General features: G+C 43.5%; 1 protein-coding gene and 1 pseudogene across 1 annotated transcript; one reads left to right on the top strand and one right to left on the bottom strand.

Annotated features, from left to right (window-relative positions):
- Window positions 1-1,261: 1,261 nt before the first annotated feature.
- On the bottom strand, window positions 1,262-1,820 carry LOC101785873 (10 kDa prolamin). The gene has a single exon (XM_004978881.4). It carries the CDS (start codon window positions 1,766-1,768, stop codon window positions 1,361-1,363), a length of 408 nt encoding a protein of 135 aa, XP_004978938.1. The 5' UTR covers window positions 1,769-1,820; the 3' UTR covers window positions 1,262-1,360.
- A 13,162-nt stretch (window positions 1,821-14,982) lies between these two features.
- LOC101754564 lies at window positions 14,983-23,589 on the top strand (annotated as a pseudogene).
- The last annotated feature ends 2,264 nt before the right edge of the window (window positions 23,590-25,853 follow it).

Here is a 25,853-nt window from a genome sequence, read left to right as displayed (position 1 = left end):
TGAACAAAGCTAGGGCACAAATGGCAAGGTATGGGATGATCTGGCCCTCAAGGGATGCCCTAGGCCACCTTATATAGGCTAGCGACCTAGGGTTACAAGTCATATGAGATCTAATCCTAGTCGATTGTTATAAACAAACCAATTTGAGTCCGTTTACAAAATATATCCGTGATATCCGGCTGAAATCTATTCGTCTAGCATATGTCTTGTGCTCCATGCAGCTCCATACCTTGCCCCGTACACCTAGGACAAAGAGGGCCCAAAGGTCGGGTCAACCAGTAGCCTAATCGGTGGGAACTCCTAGGTACCCATGTCTCTCAATTACCGTTTGGGCACTACATTTTTCGATTGAATAGAGAGGTGTACTAGGGCCACTGCCGCTAGATCCTGTCTCAACCGCACTGGCACTGAACCTTGGCATCCCACTCTACCATAGACCTTCGTACACCACCACACTCCACATCCTACCACCGCTCATCACTTCCGTCGTGAGTGAGGTGCAAGAGGAGGGGGCAGGGGAGGGGTGGTAGAGGGTCGAGTGGAAGGGGTAAGGAAGAGAGAGAGAAGGGGGCCGGGAGATTCGTCGGTTGGAGAGAAGAAAGGAAGGGACAGAAAGGGGGCTGGGAGATTTGTCAGTGGGGAGGGATATAGAGAGGGTTAGGAGATCCGCCGAAGGAAGGGAGGGAGGGGGCCGGCGGTAGAGGGAGAGATGGGGAGGGGGTTAGCAGAGGGGGATAGGAGGGGTCTAGCAGTGGAGGAAGAGAGGAGAGGGGGTGGGCGGAAGAGGGAGGCAGGGGACTAGCAGAGGGAGAGAGGAGGGGGTTAGCGGTGGAGGGAGAGAGGGTAGGTGGGCGGAGATAGATAGATGTATGGAGAGAGAAGGGATAGCGGAGGGAGGGATCAGAGGCCGGGAGCAGATGCGGAATTTTACTCCAAAGCAAGTTGAATAAAACTTTTGGATCAGAACCGAGAGTATCACCATTAATTTGTGTTACGAACTGACGGTGGTGCATACTCCGTCGGTTTTAGCCTTGAACTAGTCGTGAAAATGAGCATCATCGTGAGTTTCGAGGGCTGCTGCCCCTATTTGCTTCAGATCCTAAAGTGAAAAGGTATCACCAATGGTTTATATAAAACCGGCGGTGATGACCTCATCTGTAGAAGCGTATGCATTTCGACATATTAATTTCTATATATTGCAATAATTCATTAAGGCCTCGTGTCTCTCAAGGAAAAGAGACATGATTAAATATACTAGATAATGAATGAAAAGCCGTTGATTTCATACTTTTCTTATTCCTTGCGACTCACATGCGAGGGCATGTCAGCTTTATTATCGTTACAGCATGAGGACATCCATCTAGAATGGGACACCAGCAAAAGGCTGCTGGAAGAACATAGGCGGGATCACTGTAGCCATCGGGTTGAACATGAACGGTAGTTGCTGTTGCTGCGTAATCTGTGAGATGGCACCACAGTGACATTGTTGAAACGGCATCATGCTAGGCATCATCCTTGGAGTCCAGTACTGCTGAAGTGGTGAGGTCCACGGTTGCTGCAGCATCATGGATGCCGGTGAGGCAAATCTGCCCATGGCAAGCGCCTGTTGCATCATGCAGTACTGCATGCATGGGTTCATGGCGTACGGCTGTTGCATCATGCAGTACTGCATGCAAGGGTTCATGGCGCCCAATGGAACATAGGTAGCAGTAGTGGCGCTTGCACAAAGAGCAAGAAGTGCAAACAGTGCAAACATCTTGGCTGCCATGGTGTTGCCTTTTGCTTCCTGAAACTAGTAATATGGTGCTGTTGGTATTTTTTGTGGGGGTGATGTGCTGAGCATTCATCTAGGTCCTATTTATAGTGCTTACATGCTACAAACACCGTGTAGGTGTTTTTGTCATTTGCAGAACTGAAAGTTGGAGGGCAGATAAGCTGCAGATGACATGGCATTTGGTCAGATTTGGAGATTTTCCCAACTGTTTTTGGACGTGCATGATTGACTCCATGATATTCAGCACGGGGTACAAGGGAAAAGTATTTTGTTGTTCTTACTTTTGATAGTAGGGTGAGGGTGATATGACGTGTCTGTTAAGGATGAGACGGCCATATTTCAGTTTGTTTTGCTTTTGCCAATGTAAGTTGATTGCATCGTGACAAGCTGAGGTGGATTGAGAAACTTCTGCAAGGGAATTTGTCCAGGGGCTGACGTGCTTTACATGTCAAGTCTGCTGTGGTCTTCTGAAACAGAATTTGTCCATGGCTGATTTCCTTTACATGGCATAACTCATACATAAAGTCTGAGGTGGACTTCTGAAATGGAATTTGTCCAGGACTGATGTCGTTTACATGTCATGCAGTTTGTGCTTGTCTTGGTTCCTCTACTTTTGTGGTTTTATGAGAGAATGCTGCCTGGATGACCCTGCTTTTGCATAGAGACTGGTTTCCACAAACATCAATTGGACACACACAATTTGATAATTATTGTCTCACAGTTCAGGATACACTTCCACTGCAATAGCAGTCTAGTGTTCCGAGGCAAGGCATCCATTCTCCTGTTTGATGGTTTTAGCAAGAATTTTAAACAACTGCGTGTGTTCTTTAAGCTCTTTTTTAACATACTCTTAGCTGTGTATTGTTGCTTCTAACTTCCATTTGTCTTGTACACTTGTAGATGGTAGAAATAGCATATTTATTTGGTGCTGATTCCTGTATCATGAGGTTTGCAGCTGATGTTCATGGTCCTGGATTAGGACGGAATTTAAGCTTCTGGTTTTTAATTTTAGTGGCACTAAGGATGCCAACAGGGCGGTTTCGGGGCGGATATCCGCGGGTTTCGGGTCCGCAGGTTTCGGTTTTGGTTCCTAGTTTTCGCTCACGGTTTTTTGGGTTCGGATACCCGAAATACTGCGGGTTTGAAGCGGGTTTTTAAAATCACCCGTGGAGCTCCATCAGGATCCTAAAATCATTCAGCCCACTAAAAGCCCACTAGCAACCCTACCTATATAACGCACTCGGCACTCCGCACCCACCCAGGCCACCGTACTCCTCATCTCCCTGCTCGCCGCCGCGCTAGCCACCTGCAGCTCCTACCCCGGCCTCCGCCACCGCACCGCGATCATCAGGTCCACGGCCTCGCTCGCAGCCGGTGCCGTCAAGGAGGCCTTGGATAAGGCCGGCCTCTTCGGATCCGCCAGCGCCTTGCCCAAGGATGTTGCAGCGGACCTCGTGGGCGTTGCAGCTGCCACACTCATCCTCGCACTGGTCCACCGCAGGCGCCGTGAGAGGAAGGCGCGCGAGGACAGCGATGCCCGGATCCCGGACAACGTTTCCATGGTGTGACGGTCGGCTCCGATCTATTCGGTTCCGTTTCCATGGTCTACTGATCTCTAACCTCAAGATCGACGTAACGACAATTTGAACAATGGGGAAAGTTCTTTCTTTTGCTCGATTTCGCGTACCTTTCTCTGACACTTCAGTGCAAATTGAAAAAGAAAACCCTGATTTTGCTTGCACCTGCAAATTTTGGATCTGAATAAATTTTGTGGATGAACTCTATTGCTTCGGGTTTGATAACTTATGGCCTTGACATCAACAGGAATCCTATCGGAAAACGAGTGCGCGTCATGAGTCATGACGACTGAATAGTTTGTTCTGAGCTCGGCTCATATCATGGTCCAGAGACGTGCTTTACGAGTTGTCGGGCCTCCTTGCTCCATGGATGGCTGTGCATGCACAAAGCCCTGTAAGCCTCAGCCCGTGCGGCTCGCGAGCCTCTTGAAGTCTAGTGGAACTACAACGAGTTTCAATTAATCCGTCAGGTTTCAGGTATCCACGGGTTTCGATTTTGGGGATGAATTTTCACCCGAATTGGTGTTCGGGGTGGATTCAGGTTTTAGGTTCGGGTTTCGGTTTTGGGTGCCCAGATACTTCATCCAATCCAAACCCGCCCCGTTACCATCCTTAAGATGCACATGCTGGGTTAGGAGCAGATGCCTATGCTGAGCGCAAAAAGCTGCCAAAGTAACTAAATTACTTACCATGGCATGAAAATAATAAGGCAAAATTGGCCGGCGAACATCGTTAAAATGTGGCTTTTGCCATAGCCCCACTAAAAAAATGTATCTTTGCCAAAAGATACTAAAATTTAGTTTCAATATGCTGCTGGACACTGTGACTCATATAATAGTACTATTTCTTACTCACATGGGCCACAAAATGCTCATAAGGGACGAGCGTACCCTTGCCTCATCGACATGCTGCTGCACGCACTCCGGCGACGGCTTGTCGTCCCGGATGTGGTGGTCGGCTGGCGACGACGTTGTCGGCGCCGGTGTTGGGCCAGTGGTGCGGGGCCCCGGCAGGAGGAAGTCCTCGCAGAGCTCGTGGAGCACCGTGCTGGGCGCCGGTCTGTACCTCAGAAGCCCGGACGAGGCCATCGGCGGCTGCACCAGGAGGTTCAGGTCCTTGGACACCGGAGAGCCGTACATCAGCTCGCTCCCGGACTGTTCAGATCCTGCGCAAGTACAAAAAAGCTTCTGGCCATCTGTTCATCAACAACTTTACGGCAGTGTCTCGAGCAAACAGTACTTCGCCTCCTTCATCTAGAAATTGGACCAAAATCTGTAAAATAGAGAGCTCCCAAATCATGGAGACGGCACGAGCGTGTACCTAATTTCAGCTCAGATCAGGGACCTGAGCTAGCAGTTCTTGGGGTCAGCGGATGGGATGGGATCCACCTGGACCCCGTCTGCTCCACCGAGGCCGAGCTGAAGGCCGGGATCGAGCGCCGCTGGGGTTGAGGGGGGGCAGCCGCGGGTATCGAGCGCTACGGCCCCCCCGATTGGCCTGTGCGCGCCGCGGGGATCCGGGAGCAGGCGTCGTCGGGGGAGAGGGCGTGAATGCCATCGGTAAGAGCCGCCGCCGCTACCGATTTTGTTTCTTGCATTTTCCGCGAGACAACGAGTCAACGATGAGTCTGATCGGCAATAGAGGGGGCAAGGGTATTTTGGTCAATTTCGGTGGCTTCCTATTAAAATGTCCTACAGCAAATTAACACTGAATTATAGTGTCTTTTAGCAAAGACACTTTTTGTTAATGTCTCATAGCAAAAGTCACCTTTTAACGGTGTCCTCTGGCAAATTTTGCCAAGTCATTCAGAGAGTTTTTAATGTAAAGTTCTTGTGCTGAATGTAATAATATTGGAACTTTGGTATGGCCATGTTCAGTGTACTTATGAAGCTCAGCTCATTTACTGGCAAAAAAATAGGATGATGACAAGCAGTTGAATTTAATGAGAATCGTACATATGTGGTTACATTAGTTCGTTGGGGACTAGTTAAAATCTTCGCATAGAAAAAAAAAATCATTCAACAATCATAATATATCTTGCAAACATATGTTGAAATGGCTTCCTTTTCATTTGGTGAGTAACACATGCTGAATTTGCTTTCTGAAACAATAGCTTTTGTGTGAGGCTAAATTGTTAGGTTAAGGTTTATTTGATCTCAAAGAGGATAAAAATAATGGTAACATGGGTTATGCTTTTAGTTATTGAATAATTTTAGTGGTGATGCTAAAATTGTTGGCTGCTGAATCTAAAATTATTCTGATTACATTTTTTGAAAATATATCCTTGCCACGTGTTAAACTTTGCTATAAATATAAAAACCTTGTTTATTAGGTTTTTTAAAACGTGCGTTTGGAGCACCTGCATTTCACTAGTCATTTCAATAAATTCCCTAAAAAAGGTAGTACATGATACTTGGTGACGAGTTTGCTAGAGCTATGGCCTGCATATTATGTGAAGGTAAATTTTACCTAATTGTCTAGCCCGCAATCGTCTATCTTTTATGATTTTCAACGGTATCATTTATGTAAATTCTCTAAAGAAAAATCCATAGATCAAGGTGTCCTTAAAGAGGGCCCTAGTGGCATATATAATTTAATAAAAATGAAATAAATTGTGTTTGGGCAAATCAGGCTTTCGTGCATACATCTATAGGTCCACCAGAATGTTTGAACAGTTATAAATATAGAACTAGACATCAAGACATATTTGACATGGAGACTATGGTGCAGGACGGCGTAGTCTACATGGGAAGACATAAACTAGTCGGGGATTAGAAAAACACTCGTAGTAATAAGAATAGAACTCGTCTAGTCAAATCTAACTAGTATTCTTGTAACCAACTGTAACCCTGCCCCCGGCAATATAAGGTGAGGCAGAGACCCCTCCAAAGCAAAATTCAATCCAACCAACAAACAGGACGTAGGGTGTTACGCTATTCAGCGGCCCGAACCTATCTAAATCGTGTGTCTGTGTTTACCTTCGAGCTTCTGATCTCAGCGAGCCCCACTAACCAAAACACTACCTCGGGCACCTCCCTCGGTAGGTTGCCAGGTTCAAACACCGAACACAGGCTTGTATCAAGCTCATCCCTCCGTTTATAAGGTGTATACACATATCAAGATTCAAATTTTACAATTTTTGACCAATAATTTTACCAATAGTTTTTATTTTTTCAATGATAATTTGATATGGTTGGATTCATAATCAAATGCACTCTCCAATGATTATAAGTTTATAACCACAAATAATATAACATAATATAATATAATATAAATAAATAATCGAAGTCTAATTTGGGAGATCGTGACATGTCATACCACACCTTATAAATAGGAACGGAGGGAGTAATAGTTAGCTAGGGATAGGATTGTTTGGATGCCTCGCTATAAGATGGTTAATTCTTTATCCTCATTGGTAGGTAATTTCCATTCGTGCACATGTTTATTTTAGTCTTATACCTGATATAAATGAATTAAAGCACCAAACACTACAGAATAGATCGTGCCAAAATAGAAAATTACAATCAAATTCGACAGTAACATGAAACCCCTCAAATGCAGCTTGTGATTGTAATGGAAGCGTATGGCACCATCACGTCTGGAAAATTAGTTTGCCACACTTCGTTTTTGAATAATAAAGAGAAAGATCCATCAACAGCTTGACATTATTCTAAACTCTGATTCACCCTTCACTTGATGGCCCTACTGGAACCATCGCAAACATAACTGAAACCTGCATTGATTCAGAAGGTGAAGCACAGTTTGGGGAACATTGATCAATCACAAGGATGTGGTTACAGAATTTTTATGTGCAGCATGCTAATTCAGAGAGAAGAAAAATAAAAATAATATCATGTTAAATACAAATTTCAGTGGTTTGATGAATTGATGATAAATGAAGAACACTGGTTGACATATCAGCTGTAGAACTAGTAGTAACTATGCCTCGATGGCTTTCTTATGGAGATTCTTGATTTCCCCACAAAAGCATCAAGTACTATGGCGTTCTACCATAAAAAGATTTTGAGTTGACACCGAAAAGGGTAAGCCATGCTTGATCATGAAACAGGTAGATGTACACTTGTCATATTTGCAGATGAATATAATAGATTGAACTTTACACAATTCAACTTAAATTTAACCTGATTTGTATAGATCCATGTACGGAAAATATTCAGGGAGATATATCGTCTGTCAAACTAGAAATTAGTTAGACAAGCATAGATGCCAATCAGACGAAAGATAATAAAAAGAATGAAATGGTGCATGGCCTGGTGGCCCATGGTCAACATAACTCCAACCACACTTCTAGCATTCACTTGACTACCAAGATAAAATTGATAACCTAAGTTAATGCTAGAGAAGCAAAAGTTTGTTGTCTTGAGTGGCGTGATGAAAGGTGGCAAATTACACTGGTTTTATGTGCTTAGCTAATGTAAATAGAGTATCTACCTTTGAGGTTTTGACCATTGATGTGACTACTCTATTTACAACTACAATGAGTCAACCGTATATGCCATTAAGCAAGCAATGCTCTCCAATCTCCAGAAATGCACAAAATGAATTGTTATCTATTATTCAAAATATCAAGCCAAACCTTTTCTAGAATTTTTTTATTTTCCATTCGCTGTTTAGTTCTGCGCACGTGGATGTGTATATGGGCAATTTGCAGATACCTAGATAAATATAAAGTGCAGCTGGTTAATAACTTACCGGATGATTGTTCAAGCTTATTCAATATTAACTTGTATGTCAAAAACACTGAACAAGTTTGAGATTTTGGAAACCCTCTCATCAACCCCAACACACTTGACTTTGACTAACTTAAGGTTTTCAGATACTGAAGCCGGTTGCTCCACTGGATAGTCGTTCCCTTCCAATTCTGTTATATTTTTAAGCACCTGTTATTTTCCAAATACAAAATGCCACCACAATCAATCAGTCATCATAGTTTTGAGAAATAAAAAAATCTGTCTAGAAAATGTGTACCTTATTATTCAATTCAATAGTGAGCTTCTCAAGAATTAGTGAGTGTTGAAGAATGCAAATTAGTGCGCGGAAGTCAGCAGCCACACACCATTCATCAAGCGACAAAGTCTTTAATTTTGTAAATGCTGGGTAACATGCAGTGTCTGTGAACTGAACAGAAAGCAAAAGAGTAAGATCAGTACTTAATATGGCCAATATTTAAGATAACTTAAATCACACGGTAGAATACCACGCTGGAGAACAACAGTAGTTATGCCTAAATCAACATCATGGGTTAGCGAGCAAGACCATAAGAATAATACCTTCAAAGAAAACTACATATATGTCTGAAATAAGTTCACCGAAACAAAGAAAATTACAAGCCCTGTTTTGTGGCAACGCACATTAATACCTGCCAGTAGTAAGTCAGCAGTGTCTAGAGTTAGAGTGTTACATACATGTTTACCTTGGCAAATGGAACTTTCAACTCGAGATGTGCGGCACTGGACAAGCCCTGGAGAAGCATGCAACCACCACTATGGTCATCATTGCCAACACAACCTTCACAGAGTCCACAGCATTCCCCACTGTCATCACCTTCCTCACAAGGATAATCATCATTGTAGTAATGGTTGCAGTCTAGCCTGACAATTGCTTTCTCCAGCAACGGCATACTTTCAAGCACAGGACTTGCACCCACGAGATGCTCCAGTTTCAGCCAGATCAGATTTGGAGCAGAAATACGGGTCCGGGAAGAACTGCTCTTACAAAAATTGCAATAACGAATCCGGAGACGCTTCAAGGACTGAGATGAGATCCTCTTAGCACCGATGTCACATGTGAACATCACCAGATCCTCCAAGGCGGGGCATCTCGAAAAATCAAGAATCCTACCATTCAACGTCAGGTAACAGAGCTCTAGCCTCGCCAGGTGCGCGGACACGAGAGGCTTCCCCGCCAGCTCGAAGGAGGGCTGCTCGGCCAAGAACTCGATGTCCACCATTAGCACTCGCACACGGAGCTTGGACACAGCCTGGCGAACCCAGCGGTAGGACTCCAGCGCGGTGACGTCGTCGCATCGCCCGACATAGACGTAGATGTCGCACACGTCGAGAGCTCCGCGGAGGTCATGGAACAGGTGGCCCATGAACCTGTTCATCCACTCGGCACTCACCGCCGGACCGTCGTCGAACACGGTGAAGCGGAGGCTGCGCATGGACTTCCAGTGGTGGCGCCATCCCCTCGCGAGCAGGCTCGTCCGCACGGCCTCCGGCGCCGGAAGGAATCCGAGCAGGTGGTGGATGATCTCGTCCGGGAGGGCGCTGATCCGGTCCTCGCAGCCGGCTTCCATCGACGCCGTTTCTTCCTCCTGGATCCTTATTGGCATTCCGTCGAACATGCTGCGGGCTCTCATATAGAGGTGATTGGGTAGTGGCACAGGAACCCAGGAGACATGGGGGAGCACGAAGAGCCCTTCTCATCAAGTGATGTTCCGTTTGCATTGGAAGTTGGCGCGATTTGCGTTCCACCGAGAGCAAGCGAACTGGAGGTCTCCCAAAAGCACGTTCGCATTCATTTCAAAAGTGCGTTATTCTATTTCATCTTTCAATTTCATTTTTGCCGAAAAATCTAATAAAATCGAGAGATTTGGCATTAACACAATTGCGTTAGTAGTTCGCATTGAGATTGGACATTGGCTAAGCTTGAGAGAAAGAATTATTTATCTAGTGATGTTCTCATTATAGGTAATTCTCATTATTTTACGATGATCACAGATTAAAAGAAAAAGGCAGAACGCAATCGTAGAGTGCCAATTTTGCAGTATTGATGTATCATGGGATATATGTACTAGTAAGTTTGAAGTGTACATGTAAGCGACATACGACGTACGCGATGTTTTCTTCACGTACATGTCGTCCCAGTGACCCATGTGCACCCGGAGCCGGATTGCCTTCAGCAAGTCACGGCATAACTGGAGCCCCAAGCCCCCATATCAGATGTCTAGAGCCAATCCAACGGTCGCAATTGGGCTCTGGACTTTGGATATCGGGCTTCAAGTTACGATGTGACTTGCTGAACTTGATCCGGCTCCTCTGCACTCACCTGCCAAGTTGATGTTTCTAAATAATCAATTTGAGAGATGATGTACTTAATCACACGCTCTTGCCAAGTTCATGAATGATGCATTTAACTCCTAACTTTTCCATGTCGACTTTATTGTTTCAGCTTTGTGATCATTAGAGCTCCCACCCATGGGAGGTCCAACAAATTCCTCAGTTGCAATAACAAAGAAGCATGTCTCGGATCCCATAACATGGACATGCAGTTGCAGAGGAAGGGGACAATTCCTTTTTTAAAAATTATCCATGCCGCTGTGCAAGGCCCAACCTCCCACCGGCACGTGCTACCCATGTCGTGCCCCTCGGCGGTGGCGGCCCTAGCCGGCATCCTACGGCGATGACGACCTCCCGCCGGCGCGTGGCACGCCCGCGTACCGGTGGCTGAAGAGCTCCCACTTGCACGTCATCGAGGCCTCGAACGCATACGCCTCCGACAGCGATGACGACGACACGCCCCGCCTCAAGATCGATGCGTGGCACCAGGACCTCCTAATCGGAGTGCCTGAGGCTCGATTTGGTGGGAGGGAAGATTAATCCGCCGATGAGGACCTTCACCTGGATGGAGAATAGCTTGACCTGGCCGGCAGCAGCTCAATCGTGCGGCAACATCTCCATCCGACCGTTCCATGGATGTGAGGTATGAGCGTCGCAATAGCCTGAAGGAGGAGCAGGAAAGAGGTGCGAGCATAGGGGAGTCGCAGCCAGGAAGGAAATAGAAGATGGGGCATGTGGTACAAGGAGGAGCTTGCCAAGTCTCAATCGGAAACTAGAGTAGAAGAGATGCGCCACTGCTGTGAGAGGAGAAAAGCACCGCGGTTAGAGGAAAGTGACGATGGAAAAAAGGATGATGTGTTTTTTTATTTGTTGGGAGAGGAGATAAATGTGCAATTAATGAAAGGTAGCATGGTAATTTATTTTTAACAACTAGTATTTAGATAGTGGATCCAAACACTTCTTGCTAGCTCGCTAAAAAAAATCTCTACACTTTAGCTAGCTAAACTTTAGATGGGTGGATCAAACAGGACCTGACCCTAGTTTATTCGGGTTCGTGGATAAATAAAACGATCTCCTCTTCGGCTGAGTATTCGAGAAGATGCTAGAACGGTGACCTTTTCTTCTACAAATCACTAATTATGCATGTTCAGGAAAAATCCCCTACAAGAGCAACCATTAAAATTTGTTTAACAAACTTAGTCCAGAACAAACACGCGTTCTGCGGATCGTACGAAGAGGAGTAAATCTGAAATATCATTGTCGATTGGTTCCATGTCATGTCTACGGCGACGGACGCGCCAGGTCTCGTCCCGTTGGGCGATCTGCTATACCCTAGGGCCTCGACTCGATCACATCCGATCGGATCATGGCCACAGCTACGGCGGACGCGGCGTCTTCCAGCTGGCCCTCTACCTCCCGTCCGATCTGCTCCGTGAGGTCTCGCGCCGCCTCCACGCAGCCGCCGACTACGTCCGCTTCCACGCCGTCTGCGAGCCATGGCGTGACACCTTCCCGCGGGCGCCGTGCCGCCCCGCTGCGTTTCTGCCATGGCTCCTCGCGCCGCCCGACGCCAGCGGCGGCCAGAGGAAGGCTCGCTGCATCTTCTCCTCGAGCCGCTGCACGATGCATATCCGAGACAGGGAGTTCGTGATCAGCGCTGAAGACGGCGTGGCCGCCATGCCCCTGGATGCTTCTCCGGAGAATAGCAGCCTCCGCAGCCCTCTCCTCCGGATCCGGCACCCATCAGTTGCCTCCCTACACTGATGAGATCAAGTCATGGTTGGACAGCGCAACTGGTATAGTCTCTGGCGATGGCACAATCCTTCTATTTGCATTTGGTAGCTGGTGTTACTGTGACGTGAAGGTAGCACTTCTGCATCCTGGCGACACGACATGGACGACATTGGGTCGAAAGAATGGTCCATACATTTATAGCGGTGACTTGGAGATTTGCTGCGTGGCGTATCGCAACCACAAGATCGTGCTATGCCATGGATCCTCATATGGACGAAGCCCAAAGCCGCCCCCAACTACCATTAGAGGCAGTGGAGGCAGATGCCCGATGAACCCGGCATGAAAATTGAGTCCAGCCACACCGTGGAGTCTCGCGGTGAGCTGCTTTGGGTGTTTGTTCAAATTAGGACCAAAAGTCCAGCCATTTTTTTCCAGTAGTTTGTCATTTCAATGTCTAGTGTGATACCTTTATTTTTTTATTAGAATCTTCATGACAGGGCCGATTGGTCCAAGGAAAACACGCATATTTTCTATGATCTTACTGTTGAACAAATAAGGACAGGGAATTGTTGTAATGGAACAATGTCACGTAGAGGTTATAATATCATGAGACAAGGATTTCTCTTTAAAACTGGACTCAACCTTAGTGTCAAGCAATTGAGGAACAGATGGACACAATGCAAAACTTTATATTTGTTCTAGAATATGTTGCAAACTAGTACCGCTCTAGGTTGAAGGGCTGATGGCACTATCATAGCATCTGCAGCATGGTGGAAAAGGGAGTTAGAGATAACTGAATCACCTTTCTATCACATGTACTGCTCTATTTCTTTCTTGTTGTTATGTAACTGATCACTTGTTTGTGGTTTTCAGGGAAAATCTGAATGCAATGGGACGAAGAGGATGATGATAGAGACAAATATGATCAAAGAGTGCAAGCCTATATATTGGAGTGTCAGAAGAAGGGGAGAAAAATCATAACTATGGCTGCTACCATGCTGGGTATGTACCATTTTGACACTTACATGAACAAAGCACAATATAGAGTAGCAACAGAAACTGGATTTGAATGGGTCATGAAGACACTAGGAAATCGGACAGCTTGCTTCAATATGTTTAGGATGAGTCAAGATGTGTTTCTGAGGCTCCATAGTTTGCTAGTTGAGTCATTTGGATTGAAGTCAACTAAGAGGATGTCATCTATGGAGGCTTTAGGGCTGTTTTTATGGATATATGGTGCACCTCAATTTGTTAGACAAGCTGAAGACCGTTTCACTAGGTCACTAGAGATAATATGTAGAAGTTTGATAAAGTACTACAGAGTGTGAACAAGCTAGCAGTTGATATCATTAAGGCAAAGGACCCTAAGTTTAGGAGTGTGCATCCTAGGTTTCAATCCCCTAGGTTCACTCCATTCTTTGACAATTGCATTGGCGCAATAGACGGGACATGTATTCCTATTGTAGTGCCAACTAGCAAGGTAGTACAATATATGGGAAGGTATGGATACACAAGTCAGAATTTGACGGCCATATGTGATTTTGATATCAGGTTTACTTTTGTGGTGGCAAGATAGCCTGGGTCCGTTTATGATATGAGGGTGTTCAAAGATGCCACTGACAAGTTTGGAGACAATTTCCGCATCCACCTGAAGGTAATGATGAGTTCTTATATGTATTGTCTCATTATTGCAATTCTTGCCATGTGACTTACATAATCCATGTATTATGAATGTGTAGGCAAGTTCCACCTTGTTGCCTCGGGTTACCCAAACCGACCGGGATATCTTGCACCGTACAAAGGAACCAAGTACCATTTGCCGGAGTTTAGACAAGGGCCAATGCCAAGAGGTAAAAAAGAACAATTTAATTATGCACATTCTTCACTTCGTAATGTCATTTAGCGGTCATTTGGAGTTCTAAAGATGAAGTGGAGGACATTCGTTGACCTACCTAGTTATCCTATGCTAAAGCAAAGTCATATAATTATTGCGTGCATTTTACTACACAATTTCATTTGGAGAGAGTTTTTTTTGGGGATGCGAGCTTTGATTTGGTTGATCATGAGTAGAATTATGTTCCATTTTCTGAAGGATCGTCTTCTGATGGAATTGTATCAAATACATGCCATGGACACGAAGATCAAAATATGAATCAATTCCGTGATTGGATAGCCGATGGTTTGTTTTGTAGATCATATGTTGTATGGATGATTTTTTCTGATTGTATGAGTGTATGAATGTGTATGAATATTGTATGAACATTTTTTCCAAAGTGTATGAACATGTGAGAAAGAACCAGAACAGTCCTTGGCGCCAGGAGTGAACCGTGCTTTGGCGCTAAAAGTTTCGACGCTAGGGAGTTGGCACTAGGGGCAACAGGTGGGATGAGAGAGTTTGGGGTCAGGGTAAAAGGATCTTCCTTCTATAGCATATAGCTTTTAATGACTTTAGTCCATTTTAGTTTATGTAATCAAATAGTACTTTAGTCCACTTTTCCTGACTAAACTTCAATCTATGGGCCTTACTGCATTTACTGCTCCTCCGATCCCCACCACCACCAGTTTAGCACTCACTGCTCCCCTTTTCTTGCTCCTGGAGAGTGGAGAGCAGAAAGATCGCCGCTCGCCGCCGGCGGGAGGCCAGGAGCTTAGCTACACCGTGAAGGTGAGGTGCTGTCTGTATTTCGGTAACGGGAATCTCAGCATCTCTCTCTCTCTCTCTCTCTCTCTCTCTCTCTCTCTCTCTCGCCATTGCTCATGTTCTTGCGCTCGTCATGTTCCACAGCCTCCGCGCGCACGCAACGTGTTCGACGGAATGGCTCGCAGGAGCAGGGCCAAGAGAGCGCCTCGCCCCGGCGGCCAGGACCTGATCAGCACGCTGCCGGACGGCGTCCTCCAGCACGTTTTCAGCTTCCTGCCGGCCGACGAGGCCGTCCGGACGAGCGTGCTCGCCCCGCGCTGGCTCCACCTCTGGAGGTCCATGGGCCGCCTGCGCATCGTGTCCGCGGGGAGGTGGAGGAGCGTCGACGACTTCAACGAGTTCGTGGACCGCCTGCTCCTGCGCCGAGAACCAAACCTGGTCTTGACGAGGTCGAGTTTTCAGGTGATCTGTTCTTGCGCCGTGACGATATACACATCAACATTTGGATCCGGTCATGCTCTGCTGTGCCAAGCTTCCGCACTCTCTGCTCGTCTCCCTACTGTTTAACTCGTCCCACTAGCTGGATTTGATGCTCTCATGGCTGTTCGCGGCTTCACGCTGGATGGTTTGTATAGTGATCGATGTCTCCTTCTTGAAGGTTTGTCAAGCGCTACGAACTTGGAGTTGATAGCCCAACGTGGAATGGTATTGCAAATTCTTCCATCTTCACTCTAGTCTATCCATGTAGTTTGTTACTCCCTTCATTGAGCATCCACAACCATCTTTTTGTTTTGATTGATGCACATTTAGGTTTCACATACAATGCAATTAGATTGGCTTTTGCAACATTACGAGTGACAGTCATATATGGGAAGGATTATTTGTTAGGATTTTTTTTCTCCCTGTTCTAAGCTGTGTCTGTTACTTTTGTTCTAGTTCTAACGTAATTCATCGTAAAGATTGTGATGTGGCATAATATTTTACTTTCCTGCTCAGTGCACGAAGTATGTAAATTCCAATAAGGATTTAGTCTTGCATTGTCAACATATTAGCACTTTTATGTGGACTGGTTTCTTCTAAACCTATGGCTTTTAAAACAGTTCCTTGATTGTCTTACTATTTTGCTCTTTGCTTAGGTTATTTTCCACAGAGACTTGAGATGGTGCCCTACGTTTAGCAAGTTAAAGACATTACTGCTGAATGAATGGTGTGTTGCTATTGACGTCCATGCACTTGTTTCCATTCTTAAGCACTCACCGGTTCTTGAGAAGCTGATCCTTCAACTAATCAAGGTATTCCTTTCTAAAATGATATATACTAAAGCTATTGCTCATGATGAATTGATAGCTGTGAATGACTTTGTTATTCATTATTGACTGATGTTTGGTGAACATTTTTCTTCCTTCAGGGACCTGAAACTTTAATAGAATTAGAAGGAATCAATGACCCAACAGAGTTAGAAGAAACAAATTTTCCAACAGAGCAACTACCTGCAATATCTGAACACCTTAATGTAATTGAAATCAGGTGTGGAAAGGTTGATTGGAGGATTTGCAAAGTTCTAAGGTTTATGAGTAGTTTTGGCTGACAGATTCAGATCACACCGGACAGCAGACCATCAACATGTGAGTTGGTACTCGTTTTCCTTTTCGTAATTCAGAATACAAGTGCAGCCAAATATAATCTTGATATGAGAAGGTGGAAATAGCCATCTGCTGTCATAACTCGAATACTAATCATCATATTTTGCAATCATACTTTTTGCTCAATTTCATGTTTATAGCACATATCTACATATCTGAAAGGACTGAATTAAAGCATGTGTTGTCCACTGCTCTATTTAGTTCTTCAAGTTACTGGACAGTTTCATTATCTAGATGACTTCCATCTCAAGGTTAATTTATTTTGTTCAATTTTGTGCAGCTTTCAGTTTTGAGTAGCGGTAAGACACTCTAGGATGTTCGGGGTAACCTACTGTCGACTGCTGTTGAAGGAAGCAATAGGGCTGAAGTTTGTTACTGTCTTTTGTCAGCAGACCTTAACTATGACGGTCGTAGCATTATTAGCAGCGTAGAATCGAGACAATAATATTTGCTTAAGCCATTTAGTTGCTCTTGTGCTTTCTGATATATGATTGTGTACTCAGCTGGCTGGATCTAAGTCTATTTTGCTGTAAAAGCGTGGAACTGGTGGCTGACCTTGCCCTTGCAATATATCTGCTGACAACCCTATTTGACCCTATATGTTTGCGCTACTGTCGTTGAAGCAAACATTTGATTGGCACGTAGCAAAAAACTTTCACAAGAAAACATTTCACTAGATCGTTCCTTACTGGTCACCCTTTTATTTCTGTTACTAGCTAGTTTGATGAAAAAAGTTGGTGAATGTCGCGGCCGACGGCCGTCAGCATGGCATGATGTGATATTATGGCATCTGATTTTCAGTTTCTTATTTGAACTTGTGCTCGTAACATTGCTTGATCGTGCTGGAAATATATTGCGAGATACGAATTATGCTCGAATCGGCACATTGATCTTCTATCTGGACTGCCTGTATGATGTCAAATACGGCTTGATCCCTGCTTGAGGCATCCAAAGACGACACAGTAGTCTCTGTTAGTGAAAAAGATAGTGGCGTCTTGGTCTCCCACCTAGACCCAGACCCAGAGGAAAGCAGGGGGAAACCAGGACTTATCATCCGAACCTCGCATTAGAGCATTAAACAAATGAATTATTGGGTATGAAACTTGTTTATTGCATTCATGTTGTATTTGCGCTTGGTGTTTACTGAGTGAAAAATGTAGGCCCAAAACCTCTCTTCAAACCTGGCTTGCACCGTCCTTCTCTCTCGTCTCTTCTCCTTAGCTGCTAGTTGAGCTTGGCTGCCTTAGCAGAATGGCAGTGGCAAATGGGTTGCGTGAGTAACAAGTTAAGATGATAACACAGGATGCCATACCCATGTTAAATGATGGTTACACAGTACAGTACATATTGTGTACCTGAAATATCAAGTTCGGGATTTGGGTTGCATCTTAGGGCACGCACAACAGTTACGGAGAATCTGCTCTCGATCTATAGCATGTCCAAGTCAACTGTAGATGGTGATTATAGACTAACCACCAAACAACCTTTGCTATCCCCTTTTCCCATGTGCCCTGAGCCAAGCCAGCGGGCCGGTTTGCTCTGCTCTGCTGCTCACCGGCGGACCGGTGAGGCGTCCCTCCACGACCCGCAGTGGACCAGCAAACGGCTTGCCACCGCCCCAGCCCATTGACCACGCTCTCTTCTCCTGTGCGGTGGCTCGGCAGCCACGGTCTCCACACCACCTGTTGCACCTCCGCCCTCCATGCGCGTTGCTCAGCTCCACCATGGTTCCGCCGCTAGCTCCGCCCCCACTCCGCAGCCCGGCTCTTCAACAGTTTTGGGCTTTCAACAGTAACTGTCTTTTACCCTCTGCCCTCCCATTTGCCCCAATCATTTTTTCCCAGGTACTCTTCAAAAGTTTTTCTCTGTGGCAACTTTCTGCGGATTGCCGTGGTCAACACAATGACACAGTACGTAAATATCTTAAGAGACTATATGCCAAGCATATTGATTTCATTATAATCAACCATAGTATTAAGGCAGTAAGAATTTTTTTGGACAACATGAACTGACATAGACGAAACACAAAAACTTCAGGTCCCACATGGCCAGACATCCAAAATGTATTGGTCATTGGCCACCATTTCACGCATCTCAAGTTGCAGAAATTGACGTCAAATACAGAGCTGCATTTTCGTTCTAAATTCCAATATTACTATAGTATATACATTTTAGGAAAAGCAATAAGGGTTTCCAAAAACACAATAAGTTCACTGTAGTAAGAGGACATATGCTACTAGGGTTTTTCATGCTAAAAGGAAATGGACGGGTATCTTGAGCAAGCTAAACTGGCTAGGTCGTTGCAAAATAGCAGAACTAGTACAGCAAAAATAAGGTCCTCCTTGATAATCCAAACAACTAATGTGTGACCAGTAAATTGGTCCTACGTCATGTGCAACAGAACAATCTCACTGAAAAAAAACAGCATTATTGATTTATTATAATATCAAAGCTTCCCTATGATGGCACTTAGCCAGCATTTCCTAATTTACTATTTCCTCCGTCCCAAATTACTATTCATTTTGGCTTTTCTAGGTACATAATTTTTGCTACGTATCTAGATATAGCATATATATATATATATATATATATATATATATATAGATGCATAGTAAAGTTTATGCATCTAGAAAAGTTAAAACGAATAATAATTTGGGACGGAGGCAGAATTAATTGGTGGAAGATCCATCTCCGGCTCAAACCATCTTTTCCTTGAAACTAAAACCTGTGCACATATGAAAAGCATAGTAAGCACTAAGGATGTCAACTCTGAAATGAGAAAAATAATGGCAAGGAAACGCGAGATACAGTAATAGACCAAAATGTAGTATAAATTTTTAATTTAACAAAATTGCAGAATAATCTAAAACTGGAGAGCTGTCGTGTGATAATAGAGGTACAACAAATACTCCAGTCCATTGCTTGCTCTGTTCAAATTAAATGTGATGATTCAGAAACCACATGATTTTTTACATGTATCTTTGTCACCCTTTAGTTAAATTTTTGGTCTTAAGCTGTGAACTTATTATTTTCAAATATATTTTTCATGATAAATCATATGATCATGTACATGGATAATCTAACTTGTCTTTTATGTAATTCTCAAAAAGAGGTAGTAGTTTGTTAGTTTCGACTTTTGAAGTGGTTGCATTCAATTTTCTGCAGTGCAAACGACTGTACCAACAAAAACCAGGCAAATCCTGAGGATCAGCTGCACCCAAAAACAGAATTCAAGTTTATAAGGCCTTGTTTGGATCCAGGGCTAAACATTAGTTGGCTAAAACTTAGCCCCCGATGATCCAAACAGTAGGACTACAGGTGGGCTAAAAATTAGCCAAGCTCCCAACTAATCTTTAGTTCATTAGTCCTCCAAACCAAGCTAATGGGGGCTAATTTAAAAAACAAATGGCAAAAGATCAAAAATACCCTCCCACTAAAATCTTACTATTTTCTCTCCTACACCCCTAAGGATAAAATAGACTTTTACTAATAAATAGGCTAAAAATTAGCTCTAGCTCTAAACAAGACAGGACTAATTTTAACCAACTAAAGTTTATACAGGACTAAATTTTAGTTTTAGTCTATCCAAACAGGCCCTAAGGTCAGTATTGAACCTTAATAGAATTGGAATCAGATGACATCATCCCTTACTTACATGCTCACATAGAAGTTAGGGCCCATTTGTTTGGCAGGAATTAGGCTGAATTGGAATTCCTTTCCTTGGCCGACCTGTTTGGCTGCACATGGAATTGGAAATCATTTTTTCGGTGATTTCCACGGGCTGATTTCCTTGCCTGCGACTCATTCCGGGCCTAAAACGAAGAAATTGATTCCATCCGACTCGCCTCCCCTCCTGACTCGCCTCCCTTCCCCGACGCCGCGCCGCCTCCCTCTCCCGACTTCCCTCTATCCCGACGCCGCACCCCCTCCTGCACCGCCTCCTCCAGCGCCCCCTCCTCGCCTCCCCCGACTCGCCTCACCCCTATGCTGCCGCCGCCCTCGACTCTGACTCCCCAAGCGCGGCGCCGCCGCCTCCCGCGCCACGGCCCCTCGCGACCACTTCCTCGATGGCGAGGTAAACCTCCTCCAGTTTCCCTCCTCCATCTCATTCTCTGCATCACCCCTTCCCTTTTTCTTCCTCACCGGCTCACCCCTTCCCCTTGAACAAGCTGCAGATCTGCAGGGGAGGTGCCACCGGCAAGCAGGCTGGGAGCAGCAGCAACGGGAGCCGCCCCATCCACGTCTCTACGGACGGCATCTTCAACATTCCGACCACACGCGTGCTCTCCACTAGCAAAGAAGCTGTACGTCCCAATCCCTTCTGCCCATCCCCTCTGCTACTCGAGCCAGCAAAGAAACTACTAGTTAGTTGCATCAGATTCTCACTGTCAATTTGGAAGGCCATTGCTCTTGCTCCTAGTAGTAGACCGCACTTTCCACAAAATGCGACACACGAATTTGTTAATTTTGCCGTAATTCTGCTGTCAAATCGAAAGGCCATCCTCTTGCTCTAAACAATTTCTACAATTTCGTGCACTATCGACTGCTAGTGCTAATTACATGGAGGGCCTTTGGTGCTTCTCTGCAAGTGCTAATTATGTGACATGCTCTTAGATTCTTCATCCTGTGTGCTGCCATTAGTTTAAATTTGGTAGAAGCTGAAATCTCTTCGTAGATTATTATGTGCTGCCATTCTGATATCCCGTGGAGTTGCATATCAACTACTAGTGCTAGCATTTAGTTTTATCTGTCAACAACAGTTAAGCATCGGGCAGCCCTTATCTAGCATTTAGTTGGTGCAGCTGTGCAAGTGATGTTCCTGTTGTTTTTATTTTTTGTCTTCTGCAGCATTTTGCAGGCTGTCTTAGTTTTGTGAAATAGTGTAGCATTTTGATGATAAATTAAAACATTCCTTTTTGCATATGTGCTTTAGATGCCTGATAACAACATAGACTTGGTTAATACAAGCATAGAGCAAATAAGAGAGATGCGTAGGAAGAAGAGAAAAAGAGTGGCTGTTTTATTTATTTCTGCTGTCATGAGCATGATTGTACACTGGTATCAGCACAAGAGACCTAGGCATATCCTTGATCCGGATGAAGTGGCTGAGAGAAATGTTGCTGTTCGGAAACAAATGCTAAGGAATCTGTACCAAGGATCAAATGTTTTTTGCTATGATAGTTTGTGCCTAACTAAGAGATCATTTTCTGACCTATGCGCCATCTTACGTGAGAGGTGCGGTATGTGTTTGATGAAGTGGGTATGATTACCAATGTTCAATCATCAAATGAATGGAGCAATTTTAGGGATACCAAAGCTAACCAAATGTTTACTGATTACCAAGTGAGACGTGGTCAATGTATGATAAATTCTATCATCAATGCATGCTCAAATTTATGATATTGGTGTTGCTCCTATTTATTTTACTGATAACCTTTGTGAACTTTTTTCTGTAGGATATGGAGGAGGGCAAGAAGTTAGGCTCGGGCAGGGGTTACATTTCTTGGAATGACGACATGGATAAGGCTCTTCTTGATACATTTGTGGAGTATTATAACAAGGATGACAAATGCCAAAATGGGTGGAAGTCTCATGTCTATATAGCTGCTATCAAGAATGTTCGAGAAAAGTGTAATGTGGATATCACAAAAGATAACATCATGGTGAGGAACAAGACCTTTGACAAACACTACACTATCATCAATGGTATGCTGGAATCAAGTGGATTTGGTTGGGATTGGATCAAAAACAAAATACCTGTTGATAGTGATTCTATATGGGAAGAATATGTGGCGGTAAGTTTCAAAAACCACTGATTTACTTGCTTAACTTGCTTCTCTTTACAAGCAGTTTTCATTTTGTTGGACACAATCACATATGAGGTTATCCTTATTTTACACATGGTATGGTATGAATCTACTAGGTGGGCTTGGCATATAATTGAAAGCTTTTTGTATGGTATGAATCTATTGTTGAAAACAGTGTGTAGTGAATTATGTTCGTTACCTGTGTTTCTGAACAATTCTGTATGCCTCCTTGTCACTGTATGTTTTGTTACTTTTTTAATTAATAGTGTGACATCTTTAGGTTGTTCTTGAAATGAAAGTATACTTTCACTGCACAAGAATTTATTGGCCAGAATAGTGGCTTGGATTGGTCCGATCCTAGTCGGCAAGTGCACGGCTCCTACAAGGCTGAGAATCTTGCGTGAGGAAACTAGAGACCACTAGCATGAACAATACCTGTCCATACTCTGCAATTTTTGAACTTTAGATGCACCTGTCTCTTTGCTAGAATTGCAAATTAAGTATGAAACATGAATGGACATCATTTAGTATTGTTGTGTAGCACCATACAATGGTTTTGTGGTTTTGTGGATTCTAGAAAAGGATTCTCACAAATGATAGTTGTCAGTTATACCTTTTGTTGTCAGTTCTATAAAAGGAGCCATGGATGTGTTTCAATTTGTAGATATTCATTGTGCAAAATGCGACTAGAGCTGCTAGTATGTGTATTTCTAGTAGTAGAAGCCATGCAGAAGTTCCTGTATTTGAACTATAGTATGTAAATTGGTCTGTATGTGTCTAAACTGGTCTGTATGGGAACTACAATGATTGTACTTCTATTTGGGTTCAGTACATACATCCTCTACACTTGTTTTCTAACCAAGTGCATTTATTTTCTGTAGAAAAATAAAGAAGCTACTAGGTACAGGCACAAGACTGTCTTGTACTAGGACTCAATTAGCTTGGTGTTTTGCAAAAACCATGCTACTGGTGAAGCGGCAAAGACTGCAGCTGAGAGCTCAAAAGACATGAGTAAGGAAGATCTTAGTAACAAAAAGCCCACATCATCAGCAACTTTAGGAAGTTTAAAGAGACAACGGTCAGGTGACTCTTTTACCTCTATGATAGCTGAAAAAGTGGACAAATTTGCTGAAGCACTCAAGGAGGAAGCCCTTAAAGGCCCAACATCAAAAGAAATTCTAGACGCACTGTATCAGGTACAAGGATTGGATGAAGACACTTTGTTGGACCTATTTGATATCCTAACCAGTGATGCACGCAACTATGAGTCTCTGTTAGCGCTTGCAGAGAAGATGAGGAAGAGGTGGCTCCTAAAACAGCTCAAGAAGTGAAAAAAATTAGTTCATCTATAAATTATACTATCAAGTGATGGATAATGTGTATTGAACTTGCATTGCCTTGTAATAATATGTGGCTTCAACTATATGAAAGTTTAGATACTGTGTCTGTATTGCTTGCATTGTCAAGATAATATGTCTATCATGATCTCATACTATGTCTGTCATGAATGTTTAGATAATATGTGGCTTCAACTTGTCATGATTGTAATCTCCTTTGACATGTTGCAAGTAATCAGATATGTCTGCCATGATTGCATTGTCAAGTATGAATGTATATCAGCATTGTAGAGAGAGAAGCTTATCTGCTTTTTGGAGATAAACATTCAAATTACTAGTGTATGATGGGATGAAATACTCTAGTGTTCACCTGGTTGGAAGGATGAGAGGGAGATGAGAGAGAGAGTTCGGAAGAGAGAGAGAGGTGATGGTTCGGATGAGAGAGAGGTGAGAGTTCGGATGAGAGAGAGAGGTGAGAGTTCGGATGAGAGAGAAAGCAGCTTAGAAGGATGAGAGAGAGAAAGCGGTATTCAGCTGGATGGAGGAAATTTCATATATTATTAATAATGCATCCAAACAACATTTGGAATTTAATTCTAAGAAAAACTTTCTTAGTACAACCAAACAAGAAAATTCAATTGAAACAAATTCTACGAAATCTATTTCCTATAGAATCTAATTGCTAGAATATGATTCATGGAATGAGTTTCAATTCTAGGGAAACAAACGGGCCCTTAGCTATATTCATTAATGTTCAGCAAGGAGAAAGAAGAAAAAACAAATTTGATTATCGCACGTTTCAGTACTAGAACTCTTTGAGATGATGAGAACATGTTCAGGGAAACTAATAGCATAATGATGAAATATACCATAGAAAGTGAAAATTAGGAGGGGAAGAGGGATGAAGATCCATGGAAAACACTCAGACACTAGTTATATACTTCATCCATTTTTATATATTGTTTTTTGAAGGGAATCAGCAAGGGAAGCCCCTACCCCTATTATATATATATATATGAAAAAAGAATATTTTCATTTTACAAAGCCCAAGGCTCAAAGAAAAGAGGTAAACTATATACTATTCAACCAAAGTTTTAGCTTAACTTCTAGAGATGGCTTGGCCCTTAGGACGACCATCTTAACTTCCTCCGTGAAGCTAGATTTCCAGGTTACAAAAAACAAAAGACCCCCAACAAAGACTATACTGTTCCTATGACACCACAAGGTCCAACATGCCACAATTACCACTTCTGTAAAGATGGGAGACCCAAATAATTGCCTGGCTTCGATCATGTCTAAAGATTGAAATGAAAAGTCCCATTGAACACCCAAATAAATTCAACACGACTTGATTGAATGGACAGTCAAAGAAAATATGGGCTATGATTCCTCTATGTTTTCCACACAGAGGACACTGCAACCAAATGTTTCATTTCTCAACTAATTGTGCGGTGCATTCACTGCTATTGGCAACTTAGGGGTGTTTGATATGAGGTGCTAAACTTTAGCAGTGTCACATCGGATGTTCGGATGCTAATTAGGATTAAATATGAGCTAATTATAAAACTAATTGTAGAACCCTATGCTAATTTGTAAGATGAATCTATTGAGCCTAATTAATCCGTCATTAGCAAATGGTTACTGTAGCACCACATTGTCAAATCATAGACTAATTAGGCTTAATAGATTCGTCTCGCGAATTAGACTCCATCTGTGCAATTAGTTTTGTAATTAGCCTATGTTTAATACTCCTAATTAGCATCCAAACATCCGATGTAACAGGTGCTAAACTTTAGTGGGGTGTATCAAATACCACCTTAGGAGTTTCTTCTCTGCTTGCTTCTTATTTTCCCCCCACGTGTTAAACTAAACGTCATTATTATTACAGTACAAATGTAAAAAGGAATGCATGCAGATACAATGGAAATGTAAAAAAGAATGCATGCAGAGGATAGCAAGCTAACTTACATATGTTAAATTTGCTAAGGAACCTCAAAACTTTAAGAACTCTCTCATCAACCATTTCACAGTTAGGGGGCGTTTGGTTCCTTTGCTTATTTTTAAGCAAGTGTCACATCAATATTTAGATACTAATTAGGAGTATTAAACGTAGGCTATTTACAAAACCCATTACATAAGTGGAGGCTAAACAGCGAGACGAACCTATTAAGCCTAATTAATCCATCATTAGCAAATGTTTACTGTAGCAACACATTATCAAATCATGGACTAATTAGGCTTAATAGATGCCTATCAGT

This window comes from Setaria italica, chromosome VIII (assembly GCF_000263155.2).
Source record: "Setaria italica strain Yugu1 chromosome VIII, Setaria_italica_v2.0, whole genome shotgun sequence".
NCBI lineage: Eukaryota > Viridiplantae > Streptophyta > Magnoliopsida > Poales > Poaceae > Setaria > Setaria italica.
The sequence above is the reverse complement of the archived record's forward strand: the minus strand, read 5'-3'. Positions and strand labels throughout refer to the sequence as shown.

Excerpts from the sequence above, each read along its gene's own strand:
- LOC101785873 (XM_004978881.4), bottom strand. The coding sequence starts at position 1,768 with ATGGCAGCCAAGATGTTTGCACTGTTTGCACTTCTTGCTCTTTGTGCA.